The sequence below is a fragment of the Elephas maximus genome, chromosome 3 (assembly GCF_024166365.1).
Source record: "Elephas maximus indicus isolate mEleMax1 chromosome 3, mEleMax1 primary haplotype, whole genome shotgun sequence".
In the NCBI taxonomy this organism is placed as follows: Eukaryota; Metazoa; Chordata; class Mammalia; order Proboscidea; family Elephantidae; genus Elephas; species Elephas maximus.
In genome coordinates, this window is record NC_064821.1 from 71,609,935 (window position 1) to 71,632,062 (window position 22,128).

The 22,128-nt window shown below is 52.0% G+C and overlaps 1 protein-coding gene across 1 annotated transcript; it reads right to left on the reverse strand.

The window, feature by feature from the left end:
* Positions 1-4,334: 4,334 nt before the first annotated feature.
* On the reverse strand, positions 4,335-16,167 carry MATN1 (matrilin 1). The gene is made up of 8 exons (XM_049878549.1): positions 16,074-16,167; positions 13,724-14,070; positions 9,933-10,155; positions 8,654-8,779; positions 6,821-7,237; positions 6,075-6,227; positions 5,202-5,282; positions 4,335-4,555 (listed from the first exon to the last, which is right to left on the reverse strand). Exons 1-8 carry the CDS (start codon positions 16,165-16,167, stop codon positions 4,506-4,508), a joined length of 1,491 nt encoding a protein of 496 aa, XP_049734506.1. The 3' UTR covers positions 4,335-4,505.
* Positions 16,168-22,128: the final 5,961 nt, after the last annotated feature.

Here is a 22,128-nt window from a genome sequence, read left to right on the forward strand (position 1 = left end):
TTCCCACCCTCCCATTTTCCCACTACTTGATTAAAAGCCAAACCCATTGCCATCAAGTTAATTCCAACTCGTGGTAAGCCCCTGAGTCCCTAGATAGCACAAACAATTTGTGCTTGACTACTAACCTAAAGGTTGGCAGTTCGAACCCACCTGGTAGCACCAAGGAAGAAAGACCTGGCAATCTGCTTCCGTAAAGATTTGTTGTTGTTGTTAGTTGCCATAGAGTTAATTCCAACTCATGACAACCCCTCCAGCCCTCACACTCCCCACATACCCACCACTATCCATCTCCAGGGGCCCTGCAGGACGGTCACACACTGCCAAACTCCTCACTTCTCCAAAAGCCCTCAGCACGCATGGTTAATCCTCCAGACCACTCTAGGAGGATGGCATTAGTGCCCCAGTTTGTCCAGGAAGCTGAAGTCAGAATAGAGCACTTGGTCCAAGGCAAGAAGACACTGGGGGATTCCCCAGAGACGTGTGACTCCAAAGACAGGGCTCCTAAGCCCTCCACTATCGTCTCTGAATGAACATTTCCAGGAAATTCAGAGCCTGGTGGCTGGTCTCTGCCGGGTGGCCCTGGCACTTCTCTGTTTTATTCCATAGGGAAGCATTAACAGCTTTTAGTCCTTCAGTAGGCACCATGGGCCAGGCCCTTTGGGGATTTCCCCTCGCTCACTCCTCACCTCTGCATCATTCTCTCCATTTAACTGATGAAGCGAGGCCCACAGGGAGATGGAGTAACTGCCCAGGGTCACACAGTAAGTGGTGGAAGTGGGGCTGGAATGTCAGCTCCATGAAGACAGGGACTTGCATCTGCTTTTCTGTTTCGTCCCCAGTGCCTGGAAGAGGGCCTGGCTTAGGGGTAGGCCAAATGTTTGCTGCCTGAGTGAGTGGTGGAGCTAGGCTGGCTGTCCCCCAAGCTTGCACGCTCACACACCCTACACATCTTGCCCCTGAGCCTGGCACACTCAGATGGCACCGCTAAAAGCAGAGACAAGGCTGTTCTTGCTTTGCCTCCTGGTGAAGCTGGGGGGTAGGTATCAGTGAACACAGAGCAGGTGGGCCCAACTCCCTGTGGAGGAGCAGAAGACTTGCAGAGGGCTGTCTGCACATTTGGGGTGGTCTGCCCACAAGTCACCATGGGTAGCACAGTCACTGGAGGCCAGGTGACAATAGCATCTCAAGGGAAGCCAGCACCAAACAGGGGCAAGAAAGTTGCCAAGAAACTGATGGGTGGGTGGATATGTCCCTGAGGCCAGGAAACGACCCCCAGAAGGTGGCAGCGATGCCAGCCCCACTCTGGATGCAAGGTGTCGGGGGGCACCAGGCTGAGTGCTTCCCATTCATTATTTCATTTATGCCCCGCAGCCTCCTGGAACGCAGTATTAGTATTTCTTTTCCTACAGCCTCCTGGAAGTTGGTACTGTATTTCTTTTCCACAGGCTTGGATGTAGACTGTGAGACTCAGGGTGGTAAAGGGCATTGCCAAGCCATCAGTTAGCAGATGGGTGGGGTGGGGGCTGGAACCCAGGTTGATCTGGTCACTTTGCAGGGCTGAGAGATGAAAACCGGGACACCAAGGCCACAACTGACTCAGATAAGTCCCATCGCCTGTAAAAGGGTGACACTAATGCTACCTCATAGGGTCACTGGAAAGATTAACCAGGGCCCTCAGTGCCACCATCATGAGCAGTTTCTCACCTGTCCCTACAAGTGGGGATTTAAACCCAGCTCACCTGGGGGGGTCAGCTGCTCTGTATATGACCCAGAAGGGCCAGCCTCTAGGTCACTGCACCTCACTGGGTGTGTGACATGGATGCTGGGTCCCTGGGCGGAAGGAAATGCAGGTGAGAGGACAGCTGAGCCTGAGTGCTCACAGTGCATGAAACAGAGGCATTCTCAGCCCAGCTTAACTTTGCTGAGGTCTCTTGGGTTTCTTGTGCATGTCAAGGGCAGGGAGTACAGCCAGACCCAATGAGTGGGACCAGGGAATGACCCCATGTGGTGGATTAAAGATGGCCACAAAATTTTTATCACTGTCTCCTCATCAGGAAGTGGAATTTACCTCCCTGCCCTTTCAATGTGGGCGGCCCATAACTGCTTTGACAATAGGATGCAGTGAGAGTAACACTGGGCCACTTCTAGGCCTTAACCTTAAGAAGCTTGTGGAAGCCCAGAGCTGCTACGTAAAAAGTCCAGAACCCATGTGCAGAGGGTGAAGCCCTGAGATGACATGGAGAAAGAGAGGGGCCCAGTCTTCCAGCTGTCCCCACCAAACCACTAGTCTGTGAAAGAGCCTGGTTGGAGTCAAACACCATATGACTACAGCCCAGTCAACACCATGTGGAGCAGAAAATCACCCATCTGAGCCCAGTTAACCCACAGAATCATGACAATAATAAGTTGTTTTAAGCCACTGTTTTGGCATCATTGTTACACAGTACTAAATAACTGAAACACCCTTAGACTGGAAAGCCACCAGCAACCCAGGTAAATGCTGTTTTGCTCTTTCCTGGGAATGGAGGCCTCCAATCTCTGCCTTTTAGCACACCTGGAAGAAGACAGAGACCTCGCAGCTCTAGCACCACAGTCAGGTAACTAGGGTCCTCAAGTCTAAAACCCCAGGAGAGAGATGCTGATTGGCCCAACTTGGATCAGGTGTGGTGTCCACTGTGGACCAATCACCTGAAGCCAGGAGGCAGAGTTACACTGCACCAACATGGTACTGCCCCCTGCCCCCTCCTCCCACCATGTGTGAGGAGGGGAGGAGAGTGAGGAGAATTTCAGGAGAAAGGCGGTATGGGCTGAGCAGCCACACAAGGCGGGTGTGACAAGGAGCCGCCTCAGACAGCAGAAATGCCCTTAGCACAGGACCTGGCAGAGAGAAAGGGCTCAGTGGAAAGTGCACATAGTGGCGGTTGAATCATGGGGGCAGAGGGACGGTTGTGTAATTGTTAGGCTTCTCTTGTGCAGTTGTACTGTTGTATTGCTGTGGTTCTTGGGTTATTGTTGGTGTTGTTATTCTGCCTCCCTCAACTGCATCTAAGCAGGATTCTTTGGGATGCTCGGAGCTTCTTGTGAAAGGCTTTTACATGTTCTCAAATGTGAATCTAGTAATAACACAAAAAATGCTCCATTAAACAAGGATGGGTTCAGAAAATCATGGAAGCGCCCACTCTGAGAGGCGAGGCATTGGGAAGCCGGGGGGCACTCTCCAGAGGGCCCTGGGAGAGGTGGTGGGGGGAGGTCTCAGTGTGTGGCCAGCAGACCCGAGGCAGGGTTGGGAGGAGGGGAGTATGGGGTCAGGAGTCTTTCCCTGGTGCAGTCCCTGAGGTGGGGGCTGCAGCTGAGTCAGGGAAGGGGGTGAAAGCTGCTGATGCCCAAGGAAACAGCAGAGAGGACTCCAACAGGGGGAGCCAAAAGGAGGTACAAACCCCTGGCAAAACCTGGGCCCACTCTTCTTCTCTAGCTGGGATGAGGATGACCTGGGTGCCCTACTCAACTGTAAGTCTCTCAAGGGCAGGGACTATGTCCAATACACCACAGTCTCCCCACGGCCCGCATGGAGTATACACTCTGTATTTGTTGAATGAATGAATGAACAAATGAGTGAATGAATGAACAAGTCCTATCTGGTGCCATTGCCCTCCTTCTCGATGACTTTTTTTTTCCCCTGCAGTCCTTGGTTTAAGTCCTATCTCTCCAACCAGCCCACCGCTAGGCAAGTCATATCATCCCTCAGGCTTAGTTTTCCCATCTGTAAAATGGGAATGATACAAGTCTGTTCTGCATAAGGTTACTGAGATAATGAAATGAGATCATGTAAATGAACCTGTAATTGAAAAGGCAGAATAAACATAAGCTGTTTTTCATGTCCTCATTGTCATCACTGTCCCCACCACTGTCACCATCACTGTCCCCACCACTGTCGCCATCACTTTTCCCACAACTGTCATCACTGATCCCATCACTGCCATTACCTCCGTCACCCCTACCTCACCAATCCTTTCTCCTCATCCCCAAATAACCACACTGCCTCTAGCCCCATTCAGTGCTTATGTTATATCACATTTAATTGTTTTTCAAAGGGGAATAGAGAAATCGGGAAAGAGATTCACAGCACTTGGATTCAAGAAAGGGTTAACTAAAAAAATAGGAATATATTAAGCTTTTGATCAAAAAAATGCAAACACATTCCCTCTCACACTCATCCCTGCATTCTCACTCATACACACGCATTTCTCCTGCCATATACATGCCCACCCTCAGCCTCACACACACACACACACACACACACACTTCTCCCCTCCCCAAGGGTCCCCAGGTGCTCACACAACGGCAGAGGCTTGGAAGGCCTGTCCCAGGATCTTGCCCCTCCAGAGCCCCCCACACTAAAATGGCAAAGCTAGACTAAAGTCGGGGCTATTGAGGACACACGCAGGACCCTCTGAGCCACGCCAGGGTCAGGGAGATGGCAAGGCCACAGGAGGGGGCAGGAGGTCTTAGATGATTCTGTTCTCCAGGATGGCCAGCCGCTTGCTCACCGCTTCCAGTGGGCCCCGAGTCAAGGAGAGGCACAAGCTGGCCAGTGCAGGGCGGTGCCGGGAGTGGTACCTGTGCTTCCTGTTTCCCCTAGATTGCCCCTCTTTCAGAACCCTCTCCCACTCCCCAGGCTGCCCTATAACCCGTGTTCTCCCCTCGGTCAGAACTTACTCATCCACTGTCTCCAGAATGGTGCCTCCCAAAGGAACAGCCAGTTACGGTGAGCCCTGATGCCCAGCTCTGGCAGTAGCTGGGTCCCCCGCCTAGTCCTGACTGGGCCAGGGGAGCTGTTCACCTCAGCCGCACCTCTGAGTGGGGGCTGCACTAGTCATTGTCACCGTGAGCCTGAGAAATGGGAGTCCACAGGGACCCATGTGTTCCTGAACATGTCCAGGACTCTCTGTGTATGTCCAGGCCCTGGATCTTACCTTCTGCCTCAGTTTCTGTGTTCACCCTCCAGAAGTCTCTGCTCTTGGTAGGGTCAGTACTAAAGCTGGTGCCAATCTATCTGGCCAGATCCCAAACCTTCTTCAGCAGGAGACAGGCAAGGAGGAGCCCACCTAGCCCCACCACAGAGGGCATCCTCCCCTGCCCTCTCCACGTGCCTGCGCCTCCTGCTCCTCCCCATCCCCACAGGGGCCTCCTGCAGAGGATATACTTCCTGGTCAGAGCCTGCAGCAGTCCCTCCACTGCTGCCTGGAATTTCACAATGGACTCGCAGGCACACGGGTCCTCCTCTGTGGCGGGAGGTGAAGCAGGGACAGAGAAAGAAGATGGTGAGTGGTTGCCCTGGGTAAGGGAGGGGAGGTCACTGTCCAAGGTCAGGACTAGAGAGTTCTGGGGAAAGGGGCACTGGGAATGCTGAGGAGGCAGAGAGACATAGAGTCCTTGAGACAGAGCTCCTAGGAGTGAGGGGGAAGACATCCCAAATGTCTTCACAGTTTCCTCCAAGCCCTGATAATGAACCCCAAAAATAGCACCCAAGCACTGAGCACCTACTATGTGCATGACACCGTTGGGGGCCTCTATGTTATCTTAGTGAATCCTCACTCGAACCTTTGAGATTGAAATCATTAACCCCACATTACAGATGAAAAAACTTGCCCGTGGCCAACACTAGCTAGTGTCAGAGCAAAGACGGAAACCCAGGAGTGTCTGGCTCTGGAGCCCATGCTCTTTACCGTTAGGAACCAGTGGTCAACAGGGAGGATCAGGAGAGGCAGCAGGGCTTGAATTCCAGCTCCCCCAGTTATTAACAATTGCTCTACCCCCGGCCTTGGTTTCCCATCTGTAAAATGGGGATAATAATATTCCTACCAAATAGGATGAAACACTTCAATATTTGGAGAGCACTGGAGTAGTACTGATGGTAGTAACCATTGTACTGGCCAGGCCCTCTCCTGGGTCTGCCAACTCTTTGGGTCACCCAGCCTCTGCTTTTCCCTGCTTACACCCAGTCTCAGGATGACCGCAACCCCCACACAGCCCCTCCTGCTCCTCCCACTGATGCCAGCCCTGGCCTCACTCACCCACACAGATCTTATTCTGCAATTTCTTGCGAATCTGGTTGATGGTCTTGAAGTCGGCTGTGTAGAAGTAGTGCTCTGCCACAGGCTCTGAGGCGATTTCCCTCAACTCGTCCTCCACTGCATTGCCCACACCCACAGCAAACATCTTAAAGCCTGCCAGAACAAGATTAGTAAGGCTGACTATGTGGTCAGGCAGCCACCGCTGAGCCTCCTGGGGAAGACCTAGATGTTAGTCCAGATGGCTGACACCAGACACCTCCTGGTGGCAGCTGCAGGAATTGCAGGCACAGTGCCTAGGACAAAGAAACTGAGCAAATCAACATTTGTTGAGGTTCTACTACATGTCAGACCCTGTTCTAGAAACTTTGTAATACCACTTATCCCCTGTAACTATCTGGTCAGTGGTTATTATTACCCTCATTTAATAGGTAAAAAAAAAACTGATATTCAGTCTTGCCCCAAAGTTGGATTGCCTTCCAGCAGTTGATATATTCTTGGGAACAAACATTCGATCAGAAAAGTTGCAAGCCCTGTCTACAAAAGGATCAGCAAAACAAACCACTTTCCTGGGGCCTCAGTTTTGTCATCAGTATAAGAGACAGTTGGACTCAACAAGCCCTCCCAATTCAAATTCACCTGGGTTTAGGGCGCTAATCAGAACAAACACCAGGATAAATTACAATGTAGCTGTGCAGTGTGTGTCAGTGCCCATCAGTGGAGTCCAAGGTCAGGCAGGCAGCACCTACCGAGGTCCTTGGCCTTCTTGGCAGCATCATTAATGTAGTCCTGGCTCCGGCCATCAGTGAAGACAATGCCCACCTTCTGGGCACCAGGCCTAGCCCCACTGGACAGAGTGAAGGAGTTGTCAATGAGGTACTTGAGGGCAGCCCCAGTCATGGTGCCCTTCTCCATGTAGGACATGTTCCGCACAGCGGCCTTGATGTCTTTCTTGGTGTGGAAGCGGCCCAGTGGGAACTCCTGGCGCACAGAGCTCGAGTACTGCACCAGTCCCACCTGAGCCAACTTGTCTGACACGTCCAACGTGTCCACGATCTGGTTGATGAACTTCTTCACCAGCTCAAAATTCTCTGGTCTCACACTCTTGGATCCATCGATGAGGAAGACCAGGTCGATGGCTGAGCTGCCACCACCACCATTACAGGCTGGGGAGGGCAGAAAGGCAAGGGGATGAAGCTTAAGGGCATGGTCATCCATCCACACCACTTGCTTGGCACCCCCACCCCACGCTGTGCTGGGTGAATCACAGGGATCATCCTATTTTGTCCTCAAAACTCCCTCTATGTGTGAAATGAGTCCCTTTCTGTGGCCCTTGACTTAGTTCTTTGGAGAAAAACTGCTTGAGGGATTTTTCCCCTAATCCTTGAGGAGTTACCTTTGCCCTAGTTTTTTAATCCCAGAGGGTTTGTTACCTTTCCTAGGTAAACTATAAACAACTTGGTTTTATACTTTTTATCTGGTTCCGGGCTGCAGCCTGCCCTGTGATTGATATACACCTTGCAGGGTTAGTCAATAGGCTATGCAGATAAGGTGAGTTGTAGTCTACTACGCAAATGAAGTGTCTGAGGCCTACCAAGAGGGGATTAGTCAGTTTGTGGCCCCAGCTGGGAGGAGCCACGTCTTTGACAAGGAGTTCTGTATATAAGCAGCCAACCTCACAGAGGTTTTTTTGGAGACAGAAAGAAGCAGAAAGAGAAGGCAAGGAACCTCCTAAAAGAGCTGTAATACGGGTTGAGGACTAACACTGAAGACAGCTTGGGGCCCACCTACAGAGCCAGCAGCAACAGACAGCAGGGCCGAAAGGAGCCTATCCTGAAGGGGCCAAGAGCAGCCAGTACTCAGGGGTCCAAGAGGGGGACTGCATGGTCGAGAGGAGCTGAGAGAGCTCTCCTGCACTAAAGAATGGGAGACTGCCTACATGCTTCCCGATCCTGATTCCTGTTGATCCTGATCCCAAGTTGTACCCTGTTATTTCTTTAATAAACCACTTAACTGTAAGTATGCTCTGTAAATTCTGTGTGGCCATTGCGATGGATTACTGAACCCAGAAGACAGGTAGAGAGTGCCTTGGGAAGATGGCTGGTGTCGGAATTGGTTAAAAAAAAAAAAAAAGTTGGAGTGTGGAGGTATGTCTGACCTCCACCTCATAGGAATCAGCTTTGGGCAGATCCTGGTCATTATTCCCCCGAAAGTTAGGTTCTAATGCTATTACTACTCCCACCATTTTATACTCTATAAAGCCAGGGTTACTGTTCCCATTTTATACCACTAGAAACTGAAGGTCTGGAAGCTGTTAAATCACACAGCTCAGAAGTCATGGAGGCCAAGATTTGAACTCCAGACTGTGTGACTCCTCCCACCACACTAAACCCACCACCCACTGTGATAAAAAGAGAACTTTGTGCAGACACCAAGCTCTAGAAAGCATCTGTTGCTTTTGGAGACTGATCAGAGGCAAAGGGCAGGGAGGCTCAGTGGGCCTCTTGGGGAGTGGCCAAGGCCCTATCCTCCTTCCCTACCCCCGACCCTCCCCAGGGCTTGCCTGCGCCCAGCCCACTGACCACTGCAGGTCTTGCCATCACTGTTCAGGGTGAAGCCCTCGCGGCAGGTGCAGGTGTAGGAGCCCGGGGAGCTGATGCACACCTGCTCACAGTCATGGTCCCCCGTGGCACATAGGTCTGACACCACTGTGTGGACAAGGGAACCTCAGAATCATGGGCCTCGGGCCTCAGACATCCCAGCCAGTACCCCTCACTGACCGTAGAGACCAGGCCCCCTTGCACACTCAGGGAAACTAAGACCCCCAACTGGGTAGGGCCCAGGTCCTAGTCTCTCAACCCAGGGCCTGGCCATACTAAGGTCCCTGAAGAAGGTGACAATGCTAATGATAAAAATAAAACTTTCCCTTAAAAAAGGTAAAGACCACAAGGACAAAGCCTTATGGTGGTCCCAGCAATGAACGCAGCACATAGTGGACCCTCAATAAATATTTGTTAAATGCCATCTGTTGAGCGCTATATCATGCCTGATCTCCTTAAATCCTCAATAAGACACATGCTCTTCTTAGACCTATTTGATAAAAGGGGAAAAGTCCTTGCCCTGGCCCTGCCCTTGACCTACTCGAGACGCCACCCACCCCACCCTTTCTCACTGGTCATATCCCAAAGACCTCTCCACAGGCCCACCTTCCTTCTCCGAAGGACTCAGTACCTTCTCCTTTCCAGTGCCTAGGTCCCCCAGACCCTCCCGTATATCGGAAGATTTGGCACCCACCACCATCCGCCCCGAAAATACAAACACGCATAGTTTTTTGAGGAACCTCCCTTACTGAGCTCTGGCCTCTCCTTGACCCCTGACCGGACCCTGCCACATAAAACGTCTCTGGGCATCACCTCTCCCCACCTCCCTAAACCCCTGCCTGACGACCTGCCCCCAGCTCTGGCCCCGCCTCTGATGCCGGCTCTCTAAGTCCCCGCCCTGTACAGACCATCGCCCCGCCCAGCCCCGCCCCCAGCCGCTGCCTCACTACGGCTGGGTCCGAACCCCGCCCAGTCCCCGCCCCCAGCCCTGGCCACACCCCCTATCCGTTTATCTCAGTCGGGGCCATGTCTGAGCCCCGCCTTGTTCCCACCTCCAGCCCTGGCTCTGTCCCCAGTGCTCAGTTCCAGTCAGAAGCAAACCCCGCCTCGCCCCGCCCAGTCCCCGCCCCCAGCCCTGGCCACACCCCCATCTGTTTATCTCAGTCTGGGCCCTGTCTGAGCCCCGCCCAGTCCCCGCCCCCAGCCGTGGCTCCGCCCCCGCCCTCTCCAGCCCCACGCGCCTTCCCCCCGCCCCCCGCACCGCAGAAGGCCTCCTGGAACTTTTTGGATAGCTTCTCGATGACGTTGTAGCTCTCCACGTAGTCGACGTGCTCATCCTGCGGCTCGCTGGCGATCTGCTGCAGCGTGGCCTTGTCCACACGGCCCACGCCGATGGCAAACAGCTCGATGCCGCTGGCCTGCGCCTGCGCAGACACTTCCCGCACGCTGTCCTGGGGCCTCCCATCGGTCACCACGATGACCACCTGCGACACGCGGGGCGCGCGTGAGGACCGGGCCCTCCCCGCCTCGCTGGGCTGGGGCCGCCCTTATAGCAGGCCCTGCGGGACTGTTGACAGGAGAGGAAACTGAGGCCTGCAGAGGCAGAGTGACTTGCCCAGAGTCACACGGATAGTCCGTTGCGGGCAGATCTGATTCCCTGGGAATTCCCCCGAGAAGAGAGCTTGGCTAGCCGAAGAGGAAAGATGGGTTTCCTCTGAGGGGGAGACGTGGCTGAGGTGTCTGCGAACAGGGATGTCTGCTCCCTGGGGCAGGCAGCTGCAGAGAGCAACTGTGATCGCCTAAGGGCAGGGTCATGTCAGTCCCTCCAGATTGGGTACCTCTGACGGCAGATCTGTGTGTCCCTTTTCACAATGGAAGGGCCTCTGAGGGTAGGATCATGTCTCCTCTCTCAGACTGGGGGCCTCTGAGGTCAGGTGTGTGTCTTCACCCTTAGACTGGGTACCTCTAAGGAGAAAGCCATGTCTCCCCCCTCGGACTGGGTACCTCTGAAGTCAGAACCATGTCTCCTTCCTGAGGTCAAGGCCATGACTCTCCACTCAGACCAGGTACCCCTGAGGTCAGGGCCATGTCTCCTGCCTCAGGCTGGAGCCTCTGAGGACATGTATGTGTCTGCACCCTCAAACTAGGTACGTCTGAGGGCAGGGGAGTGTCTCCCTCCTCAGACTGGGGCCACTGAGGGGAAGTGTGTCTCCATCCTTAGATTGGGTACCTGGAGGTCAAAGCCATGTCTCCTCCCTTAGAATGGGGATCACTTAGGACCCGAAGCTGTTGGAAGACTTGCCTGAGTGAAAGCAAGCCCTCTTGTGTGGCTCAATGCAACTCCTTGCCCTGGCCTGGCAAAGTGGATCCCTACTTACCCACCCAGGCTACAAGGCTGGTTTACTCCCTGTTTGAGTCAAACATGTGCATCCAATACCATGCAGTTCTACACTTTGGCCACCAGAGAGAGGCCAAGGCTCAGGAATGGTGGCTGATGCCTCCAGTCTAGCCTTCCCTCCGTCTCCATGCCTTGGGAAGGAGGAGTTTCTTGGTTCAGAGGGTACGACACAGAGTTGCTCCCACATAGCTGCTCAAAGAACAGTAGTTCCACCTTCTTCTCCCTCCACTCCCCAGTGTGGTATATGCCCCTTCCACAGAGAAAGAGAACCTGTCTGCTCTCCCACAAGGTTCCTCTGCTTATACACTCTGAGAAGAGCGCAAGAGAAGGAGACCCTGACTCTGAGCCTCTCCCTCATCACCCCCTGCCAGAGCATGCCCTCATGACTCTGGCCCCAGTCTGGGCTTTGATGCCAGGCCCCCTTTGCTGCTTCCCTGCTTCTGACTTCTAGGTCTTCTCTGACTCCTGGGTCCCTTCTCTTGGCCCAAGCACCTGAGCGCTGTATCTTGGTGACCTGCAGTAGAGTGGTTAAGACAGTCCTGGGTCAGAAACGCAGCTCCACCAGCTACCCATCACGTTCCTGAGCCTCAGTTTCCTCGTCTGTAAACAGGGGTTATGGTGAGGTTCAGGGCAGGATAATTCATGGTAAGGCAACTCTTATTTTTAGTATCATTACCCTGGACCCCCTGGGGAGGGTTTCTGCACAACCTCTTTCTCTCCAGAGGCCTGGGGTCCTGGCACTGAAAACCCAGCTGTGACTCTCCACTCCAAGTGCTGCCACATGGACCGCTGTCTCCCTGAGTGCCCACTGCCCCCTCACCCCTGGCTTTGAGACTTTCATCTGTCTTGTGGATCCTCCCACAGGCTGAACCCCCGATGTCTGGTGCCGGCTCCCTCACCTGCTCACCCCTGGCACTGGCCTGATCTCAGACGAGCTGGTTAACTGGAGATGTGACAGCTATAGGTGCCATCGCCATCACCTTCACCCCCCCCCCCCAATTAGGATCTCCCAGGCCACCACAGCCTCCCAGCCACCACCCTCATCTACAGCACCTCACCTTGGAGCTCATAAGTGGCTGCCACAAAATAAGATTGCTAGGCCGCCTGATAGGTCATTTCTTTGAGGGGTGGTAATGGCTGGGATTACATGCTATTGTTGGTGTGACTGCTCCAACTACTTAGCAGCTGGACAAGTTGCTTAAGCCCCTCTTGTCTCAACTTCCTCATCTGCAAAATGGGGATACCACCTCCAAGCAGGAGTGTATTCATCCGGCACTCATCTCATGTTTCAGGCATCTGCTGTGTGGCAAGCACTGTGCTAGAAAGTGGGGGGAGGGGGGAATAAGGAAGAGTACTTCGCCTGGGCTGGTCCCTGGACGCATGAATAGTGACTCCTCAGGCCAACAAGCGCTGTGCTGGGGAAGTGCAGGGACCGGTGAGAGGACCTCGGGGGAGAGAAGGCACATGACCTCCAGGCCCTGGGCTGAGTCCTTAAAAACTAGAATGTGGATACCAGGTCTGTGAAAACACTCAGCACCTCGCCTGGAGCCCTCGCTGGCTATGCAACTTGGGGAACGTTGCTTCGGCCTCCTGAGCCCCTGTCTTCAAAGGATTACTAAATAAAAAAATTAACTAATGCTTAAAAATAAAAACAATTGCCACCAGGTCAGCTCCAGCTCATGGTGAGCCCATGTGTTTCAGAGTAGAAGTGTGCTCCATAGAGTTTTCAATAGTGTGATCTTTCTGAAGTAGATCACCAGGCCTCTCTTCTGAGGTACCTCTGAGTGGATTTGAACTGCCAACCTTTCAGTTAGGAGTGGATTGCTTAACCATTTGCACCATCCAGGGACTCCTAATTAATGCTTAAAACTTGTTGCCATCGAGGTGATTCCAACCAACAGCAACCCTACAGGACAGAGTAGAACAGTCTCACAGGGTTTCCAAGGTCGTAATGTTTACAGAAGCAGACTGCCACATCTTTCTCCCATATAGTAACTGGTGGGTTTGAACCGCCAACCTTTTGGTTAGCAGGTGAGTGCTTAACCACAGTGACACCAGAGCTCCTGTAACTTAACACTTATACAGGGCTTGTTAGGCACCAGGCACAGTTCTGAGGACATTAACTCATTTAGTCCTCACAACTGCCCATTGAGGAAGTGTTACTATTACTTCCATATTACAGACAAAGAAACCGAGGCAGAGTGTGATGAAGTAACTTGCCCAGGGTGACACAGATAGCGTGGTGAAACAGGGACTTGAACCTAGACAGGCTGCTGCAGGGGGCCACACCCTTAACCAACACCAAAGTGTCTGGCATGTCTCCTTTCTGCCTTCAGGGAGCTTAACTGGCTGGAGAGCAAGGTTGACTACAGGGAAATCAGGTGCTGAGCAGACTGGGGGCAGGAGGCTGGATGAAGGTGGCTCAGCAGATGTGAGTTCAAATCCCAGCTCTGCCACTTATAAACTGGTGATCTCTGCCAAATGACTTTCCCACTTTAACTTTGGTTTCCCCAGCTGTACAATAACTACCTCATGGGGGTATCGGAAAAATGAAATAAGCACGTGTAGGAAAAGCTCTTAGTACCCAGTGGGAGCCCTGCACCCTGTGGGATCCCTGCACCCAGTGGGAGCCCTACAGGGCAGGGGGCATGTACCTTGCTGATGTCGGGGGACCGGACACGGCTACCCTCAGCATCGCTGAAGACTTTGGTGATAGCGAACTGGATGGCCAGGCCCGTCATGGTGCCGGTGGACAGTGGCTGGATGCGGCGCACAGCCTGCAGCAGGTCGGCCTTGGAGTTGTGGGCCCACAGTGGGAATTCCTGCTTCACGGAGCTGGCGTAGTTGACCACGCCCACCCGGGTGGCATTGGGCCCCACGTCCAGAGACTCAATGACCTGGGACAGGAACACCTTCACCTTCTCAAACTCCACGGGCCGCACACTGCGTGAGCTGTCGACAACAAACACCAGGTCCGTGGGCCTGGTCCGGCAGAGATTCCCTGAGGTGGAGGGGAGGAGGTGAGAAGGCAAAGAGTAATGGGCAAAGGTCAGGAGGCGGACCTGAACACATGGAGGCAACGGAGCAGAGAGAGCACTGGGGCTGCTTAAATGGAGACCTGGGACCCAGACAGCATAGACTGAGGACTTCAGCCAGGCTGCCTGGGTCCTGTTTTTCTGTGGTAGACACAAAGCTTAGCCCAGTGGGAAAGACCAAGGCTCACACCCTGGTCTTGGGCAAGTCATTTCACCTCTCTGAGCCTCAGTTTCCTCATCTGTACAATGAGACGGATAATACCTTTCTTACAGGATCCTTGGGAGGATAAGCAAAAATGCCCATAGGGTGCCAACGTGGACCTGACCCACAGCAGGTGTTCAGGGGGTAGCAAAGAGGGCAACGGTCTTTCCAGCCACTTTTCAGGTTTCAGCCCAGAGTTGCTGGCTACTGCCGCAGACATCAAAACAAAACCAAACCCGTTTCTCTAGAGTCTATTCCAACTCATGGCGACCCCATGTGTTACAGAGTAGAACTGCAACATAGAGTTTTCTTGGCTATAATCTTTACAGAAGCCTTTCTTCCGTGGCACCACCGGGAGAGTTCGAACCGCCAACTTTCAGATAGTAGATGAGCGCAAACTCTTTGTGCCACCTAGGCTGCCATAAACGAGGGGGCAGCTATTTCTCCTAGCTGGGCCGGAGGGCACTGAAAGTGGGCCCTCCAGGGGTGCACACAGCCTTGAGGGTAAAACAGCACCTGCCAACATGGCCTCCTTCATCTGCGCATCAAAGTGAATGACCCAATTGAAACTAGTGTCCCTCAGCCCAGCAGAGTCTGATGGCTGGTTTCAGAGGGCAGGGGAAGGAACAGGAATTCCTGGTGGCCACCTTGGCAGCCTGACCAGGTGGACCCCAAGACAGATCCGCAGAGAGAGATGTCTCCCCAGATACCCTAGGAGATAGCACCATGTGCTGGGAAGCACGTGGAGCTGGAGTGAGGCAGGTCTGAGTTCAAATCCTGGCTCAGCCACTCTGTGGCCCTGAGCAGGTCATCACACCTTTCTGAGGCTCAGTTTTCTCATCTGTCCAGTGGGAGAATAATGCTTACTGCATGATGCTGTCACTGGCCTGGGCCTCTAGACAGGCAGGGTTCAGTACAAAGGCCCTTCCCTAAAGGTCCTACACTGAGTCTGAAACGGGCAGAGCTGCTCCCAAGTGAAGGTACAGGGAGAATCAGGAAAGAGAAGGTGTGGTGGCATGTCCCAAATCCCCAAGCCACAATGCCCTGGGCTGGAACCCTCAGCATTCCTCAAAGAACTTTAGAAATGACCTTGAAGCCAAGTTCCTGGTCCCTACTAGCTGAGGCTCCAAATGGGTAAACTGAGGCCAGGGAGAGGGAAGGAATGGCCATGCCATAGAGCAGTAGGCCCTGGGGCCATCTCACTGTGGGATCTTAGATTATCCTCCCGGCCAGCCTCAGCTTACCCATCTGTGCAGGAATCGCTGAACAGTCTAGGATTCAGTGCCTGAGGCTAAAAATCCAGGGGTGGTGCGGCAGGGGGCCCAATTCAGGATATGCTGAAGGGTGGGAGAAGGGGTGGGGCAGCTAGGTCTTAGTCCCCCAGTCTGCACTCGTCAAAGGGCCACGAGCTCTGCCCTGGGCTCGGAGCAGCTCCAGAGGTCAGCAGGCTCTGGGATATTTCTGCCCCCAGTGACCCAGGAGACCACAGTCCTTCAACATGCATGGTCCCCGGGGAGCTGAGAAACCACAGGGAAGGCTCAGGGGCTCCAGAGAGAGCCCCAAAGAGACCCACCCATGTTCCCCAGCAAGACAGACTGAGGGTCACCCCTGCCCTGGCCCTTGTCACTGTCACCACCTCTGTCTGCTCCTGTGCCAATCTGCTGGCCTCCCTGCCCCTCTTCCCATTCCTGGAACCCATTTAATTCCTCAGGCTGTTGGTCAGGGGCTGCTCCCCCAGGGGCCCCCATCTCACACAAACCCCCTCACCTCTGGACTGGGGGGCCAGGCCAAGGGTCCCTGGGGCCTGGAGCAGCAGCAGCAGGCCACAGAGTGCAAGGCCAGCTCCAGAGATGACCCTCATGGTTCTGGCAGCTCGGACAGCAGCGGGCACAGTGGTGGGGGCCGGTGGGGGTCTGGTCTTATCAACCTTGCTGCCTGCCCAGCCTCCCAGCCAGGCGGCCCCCTGCTGACGTGGGGGCAGGCGGCCCTGGCCCCCACCCCCAGGGGCGGGGCCGGGCTGAATGGAGGTGTGTGTGCCTGGAGAGGGAGGAAGCTCCCTGGCTTGAGCTCCAGAGGCGCCTCCTAACCACAAGGGCTCCATTGCCTGCAGAAGCAACTGGAGCTGCAGCTGGAATTCGGAAAATCTCAGGTGGGGTGGGGATGGCTCCAAGCTGCCTCCCCTGCAAAAAAAAAAAAAAAAAAAAACATTTGCCATCAAGTCAATTCCAACTCATGGAGACCCCATGTGTGTCAGAGTAGAACTGTACTCCACAGGGTTTTCAATGAAGATTTTTTGGAAGTAGATCGAAAGGCCTTTCTTCTGAGATAACTGTGAGTGGACTTGAACCACCAACCCTTCAGCTAGCAGCCAAGAACGTTAACCATTTGGACCACCCAGGAACTCAAGCCCTGGGGTACCTGGGTCCAATGACTTCCTGCCTCATCTCTGCCCAACACCCTCATCCAACACCCAAATTCTTCCCCTACCCAGTATTCAAACCCCAGTTTTCCCATTAAACTCACTTCCCGCCTCACTGCCCACTGCTTCACCACGTGTGGCGCCCTGTTCTCCAGCTGTACCTGGATTCTAGGAGTTGGTTCTCCTCAAAGCGCCCCAGGCCTTTGCACATCAGGACCAGCTGCCCAGGACACCCTTTTCTCCCACTAGCTCTCTGCCTAGCAGAATCTTTCAAGACAGTAATTGAAGCTACCATGTATGTTAGCTCTTAGTATCTGCAAGCTACCATGTATGTTAGCTCTTGGTATCTGCCAGTAAAGAAGGCAGTACGAGCCCAGATTAGTGAATCCTACTACCTGGGTTTGAACCCTGGCCCTACTATATATGCTTGTGTGACCACGGACAAGTTACTTCACCTCTCTGTCCCTCAGGTTCCACATTTGGAAACTGGAGAATGATAACATTGCCTACCTCATAAGGTTGATGTGAGGAGCAAGTGAGTTACACGGACTGTCTCATTTAATTCTCATGACAACCCTGTGAGGCAGGTACTATTATTGCCCCCATTTCCCATATGAGAAACTGAAGAACAGAGAGGTCAAGTAATTTGTCTAAGGACACACAGCTAAGAAGTATTCCAGGGTAGGAGTCCAGGCCCTTGCTCTCTCAGGTGTAGCTTGGTGGAGGGGCCTTCTCCAGGCTTACCTCTCTCCCAACCCCACCTGAGTTAGGCCCCTCTCCCTGCGCTTCTCTGCATTGTCCTCACCCATTGGCCTGGGTGAGGAATTCTGTCCCCTAAAAATATCTGTCAACTGGGCTAGGTCATGATTCCCAGGATTGTATGATCATCTGCCATTTTGTCATCACCAGGAGCTGGTGAGTGTCTGATTAATTCACCTCTGGAACCTGGGCCCTGCCCAGGGTCTGTATGGAGGAAGCCCATAAATAAAGAACATAGCCAGCAGGCACCCTTGCATCCAGGTCCAGCAGTTGATGGAATACAGCAGAAAAAGCATGGGCTTGGCTGCCTGACAGACTCAGGTTCAAATTCACCTCTGCTACTGACAGGCTGTGTGACCTGGAGCTGATGACTTAATCTCTCTGAGCTTTGGCTTGTCATCATGCAGTGAGAAGGGTAGCTCTGAGTTGGCCTGCCTTACTGGGATCATACGAGGAGGCAATGAGAGGACAGAAGTGGAAGTGTGGTCAAAGGGGCAGCATCTTTCCAGGCGACAGAATAGTAACTCCTGAGATCTGTACATGTCACTCTATGTAAACTACACTCCAGTAAAAGGAAATGTACAGACTTTTTTTTTTTAAGTGATTGTGGGCACAACAGACCCAACCTGCTGCTCCCACAATCCAGCAATAGTGATAACGACCTCTTCCACACTCGATGCAGTACAGCCCCTCTATCTCCTTTGTTCTCCCAACAAACCTGTGAGACCAGCAGGTCCGAGTCTATTAGCCCATTTGTTGGATGAGGTCTATTGACTCACCCAAAGTCACCCAGCCAGCTTAAGGGCAGAGCCAAGCCTGGAACTCAGCCCTCATCCCGCTCTGTACCATTTTTGGAGGACAAACATGATAAAATCACTTCCCTCTGGTTTTCCTACTTAAGTTTCATTGGTTCATAATTCATCCCCCTCCTCAATTCCAAAGACCAGTTGAGGCTGCTGATTCCTTTTGTTTCTATAACTTTTAAGTCTAATTCTCTTCTCCGGAGATGCTGTCAGGTATGGTGATCATGGCTTTGTTACATCCCAAAATAGTGTTATAAATGTGCTTCCTGCCTCCCCCAGCAGAATGCCAGTCTGTCTTAGTCATCTAGTGCTGCTATAACAGAAATGCCACAAGTGGATGGCTTTAACAAAGAGAAGTTTATTTCCTCACAGTCTAGTAGGCTACAAGTCCAAATTCAGGGCATCTGCTCCAGGGGAAGGCTTTCTCTCTCTGTTGGCTCTGGAGGACGGTCCTTGTCATCAATCTTCCTCTGGACTAGGAGCTTCTCCGTGCAAGAACCCCTGGTCCAAAGGACGTGCTCTGCTCCTGGTGCTTCTTTCTTGGTGATATGAGGTCCCCATGTCTCTCTGCTTGCTTCTCTCTTTTACATCTCAAAAGAGATTGGCTTAAGACACTATCTAATCTTGTAGATCTCATCAATATAACTGCCACTAACCCATCTCATTACATCATAGTGATGGGATTTACAGCACGTAAGGAAATCACATCAGATGACAAAATGGCAGATGATCATACAATCCCGGGAATCATGACCTAGCCAAGTTGACAGATATTTTTAGGGGACAGAATTCAATCTATGACACAGCCCCTCAGAGCGGGGGTCTTGCCTGTCTCTGTCACCACTAAATTCTGGCACCCAGCGTGATGCCCGGCACAGGGTATCGGGTGAGCAAATGAAGAAATGAATGAAAAGAAGGAACTAAAAAGTCACTGGTTCAATTTCGTTGTAAAACCAACCAGGGTCAGACTGGGGCCAGCAACGGTGACAGTGGCCTTGCTGGAGGTGGCCGAGGAGAATGTGAGCTGGGGTCTACTCCTCCTTCCCTGACGGACAGGGCTGTGCCCAGAGCTCAGTGCACAAAGCTCTCTTGGGCTGGCCGCAGCTGGGCCCGTGAAACAGCTCTTTCAGCTCTGTCTCTGAATGGCAGTTCTATGGCCTCTTTGGAGGAACACTGGCGCCTTCTCTGTATCACTCCTCTGCTCATTAGCAGAGCCACAGAAATATGCGACAGGTAAGTTTTCAGGAAGAGAGGTAGGCTTTAACATTCCATAGCAGGAGCAAGGGCTGGGAATGAGGAGATCTAGGAGTTCAGCATATACATTAAGGGAAGAAAATAAATATTTGTGTTTTTTAAATGTGAAACATTCTGCCCCAGGATTCAAAATCGGGAACAATGTGTCCAGTATTACCCAGAGGGAAAAATGTGTGCAGGGGCCTTCTTCAGGGCTGCTAACAACACAAACGGGGCTTCAGCTGGTCCCTCTCTGTTTTCACATGCCTTGAGTTTCCAGAAGCTTAAAGCTTTAGTGTTTCACCCAAGAGAGGGTGCTTGTGATAAAGAGAGAGGCCCCCGGGTGCAGGGTGGCTCAGGGGAAAAGACACAGAGCTCGCACCCCGGTGCTCCCAATGCAAAGGTCTTGTCCTAAAGAGCCCGCCTGGTTATCGCTCTCTTCCACAGTGAGAGGCACACATGGAGTAGGACAGCGTGTTCCCTTCTTTATCCTTCACCTCCTTTCTCAAGATTTTTGCAGTATTCACATCCGCCTTTTTTCTCATTTATTTAGTCTTTCTTTTTCATTAACTTTAAACGAACTCATTTTTTTTTTAATTTCATCATGGTAAGACGTTGCTGTTGTTAGCTGCTACTGAGTCAAGGCCAACTCAAGGCGCTCTTACGTACAACAGAATGAAACCTGGCCCAACCCTGTGTCATTCTCATGATCCCCAGCATGTCTGAGTCCATCGCTGCAGCTAAGGTGCCAGGCTAGCTCACCGAGGGTCTCCCTTGCCCTCGCTGGCCCTCAACTTCACCGAACGTGATGTGTTTCTCCAGTGATTTAATCCTCCTGATGGCATGTCCAAAGCAAGCAAGTTGGACAGTGTTCTGTTGTGATCCATAAGGTTTCCGTTGGCTAATTTTCTTCATTTAACTTCATTTCTCTTTATGACTGAGTAATATTTCATTGTATGGATATACCACATTTTATTTATTCATTCGTCTGTTGATGGACTCATGAGTTGTCTCCACCTTTTGACTATTGTGAATAGTGCTGCTCTGACCACTGGTGTAGGTCACTTTTTTTTTTTTTTAATAATTTAAGAAATAATAGCCTTGAAATCACCGGTTCGATGTGCACTTTCTATATTTATTCCAATACATATTTAAATAAATTCAGAACTAATTAAATTTTTCTGTCCACATATCACCAAAATGTATCTCACGTTCAGCCAATGGCATGTGTACCAGACTCTGAGGAATCCCCCGAAGTGAGAGACTCTGGTTTTGGTGAGAGCTGGGTTTGATTCCCTGTTCTGTCACCGATCAGCTGTGGTGGCTTCAGGTAAACCCCTTCACGTCTGCCCTTCTGTTTCACGTCTATAAAGCTGGGGTCCTAATGCCAATGTCACAGGATGGTTCTGAGAATGAAACGTGATGAATGTAAAACACCTGCACGGAGTAGACACGCTACATCCATGATGATGATTTTCACAATGCCTTGTTATATTAGTCAGGATAGGACAGGCAAAGTTGCAGTAACAAATAAGCTTCCAAATCACAATGCTGAACACAAGGGCTTATTTCTGTCTCCTGCACAGTGCCTTCCAAAGCTACCTCCCTCTTGCTATCTTACTATCTCCAAGTCCTTTGTTTCCAGAGAGAACAAGAGCAGGAGAAAGCACACCCACTGTTAACAGCCTCAGATAAGGTTTACCCATCAGGCAACTCCACCCAGATGCCCAGGGGACAGCACATGCGTATTTAGGGAGCAGTGAGTCTCCACCACCTTCCCAAGTGAAAAGAGCTTCCCTTGGCCCTATACCACCTGTAGATCAAAATACAAACTTAGCTGGGCATCCAAGTCTCTTCACAATCTGTTTTTTTACCACCTTTTCCAACCCATTGTCAGGCGCTCTCTCTCTCTCTGTCTTTCTGTCTCTCTCTTGCGTGCGCGCATACACACACATGCACAAAAATACATACACACACTTAGTCATATCAAACTTCTCACCTCTGAGCTTCACATATGCCATTCTCACTTCCTGGATGCCCTCCCCCTTATGTGGCCACCAAACCTCTGCTCATTCTTTAAGAACCAATTCAGAGTGGTGAACAGGGGTGGGAGGGAGGGGAAAAGGGGGAGCCACTGTTTGGGAAGCCGTGAGTTTCTGTTTCTGGTGGTGAGAAATTTGGCAAAGATTATAGGTGATGGTTCCACAACAGGATTAAAGTAATTGATGTCACTGAGTTGTGTACCTGAAAAAGGGTGAATTGGCAAACGTTGTACTATATATATTTTTTACAACAATTAAAAAAGAATGTAAACAACGACAAAAGGATGTAGAAAAACAAAGGAGAACCAACTCAGAAGCCTTTCTCCACCACAGAACGGGTCACCCCCTCCTCAGTCTTCTCATAGCACCTTTTCTTTCCTTAATTGAAGCAGGTTTCGTGTTCGCTTTTACTTATTTGCTTCACTGACTCTGGCCCCACGAGACGATGAGGGCCTCGAAGTCGGAGACTCTGCCTACCCTCTGCACTAGCACATTATTGGAGTTGAGGGTGTTAGTTGTCACTGAGTCAGCTTCAACTCACAGCAACATTATGTGTAACAGAACAA

Coding starts and splice junctions, on each gene's coding strand:
- MATN1 (XM_049878549.1), bottom strand. CDS start 16,167: ATGAGGGTCATCTCTGGAGCTGGCCTTGCACTCTGTGGCCTGCTGCTG. Junction 6,228..6,820: donor CAAGAAGGCCAAGGACCTCG/GTAGGTGCTGCC, acceptor TTGTTCTGGCAG/GCTTTAAGATGTTTGCTGTG. Junction 4,556..5,201: donor GCAGGCTCTGACCAGGAAGT/ATATCCTCTGCA, acceptor CTCGGGGCCCAC/TGGAAGCGGTGAGCAAGCGG.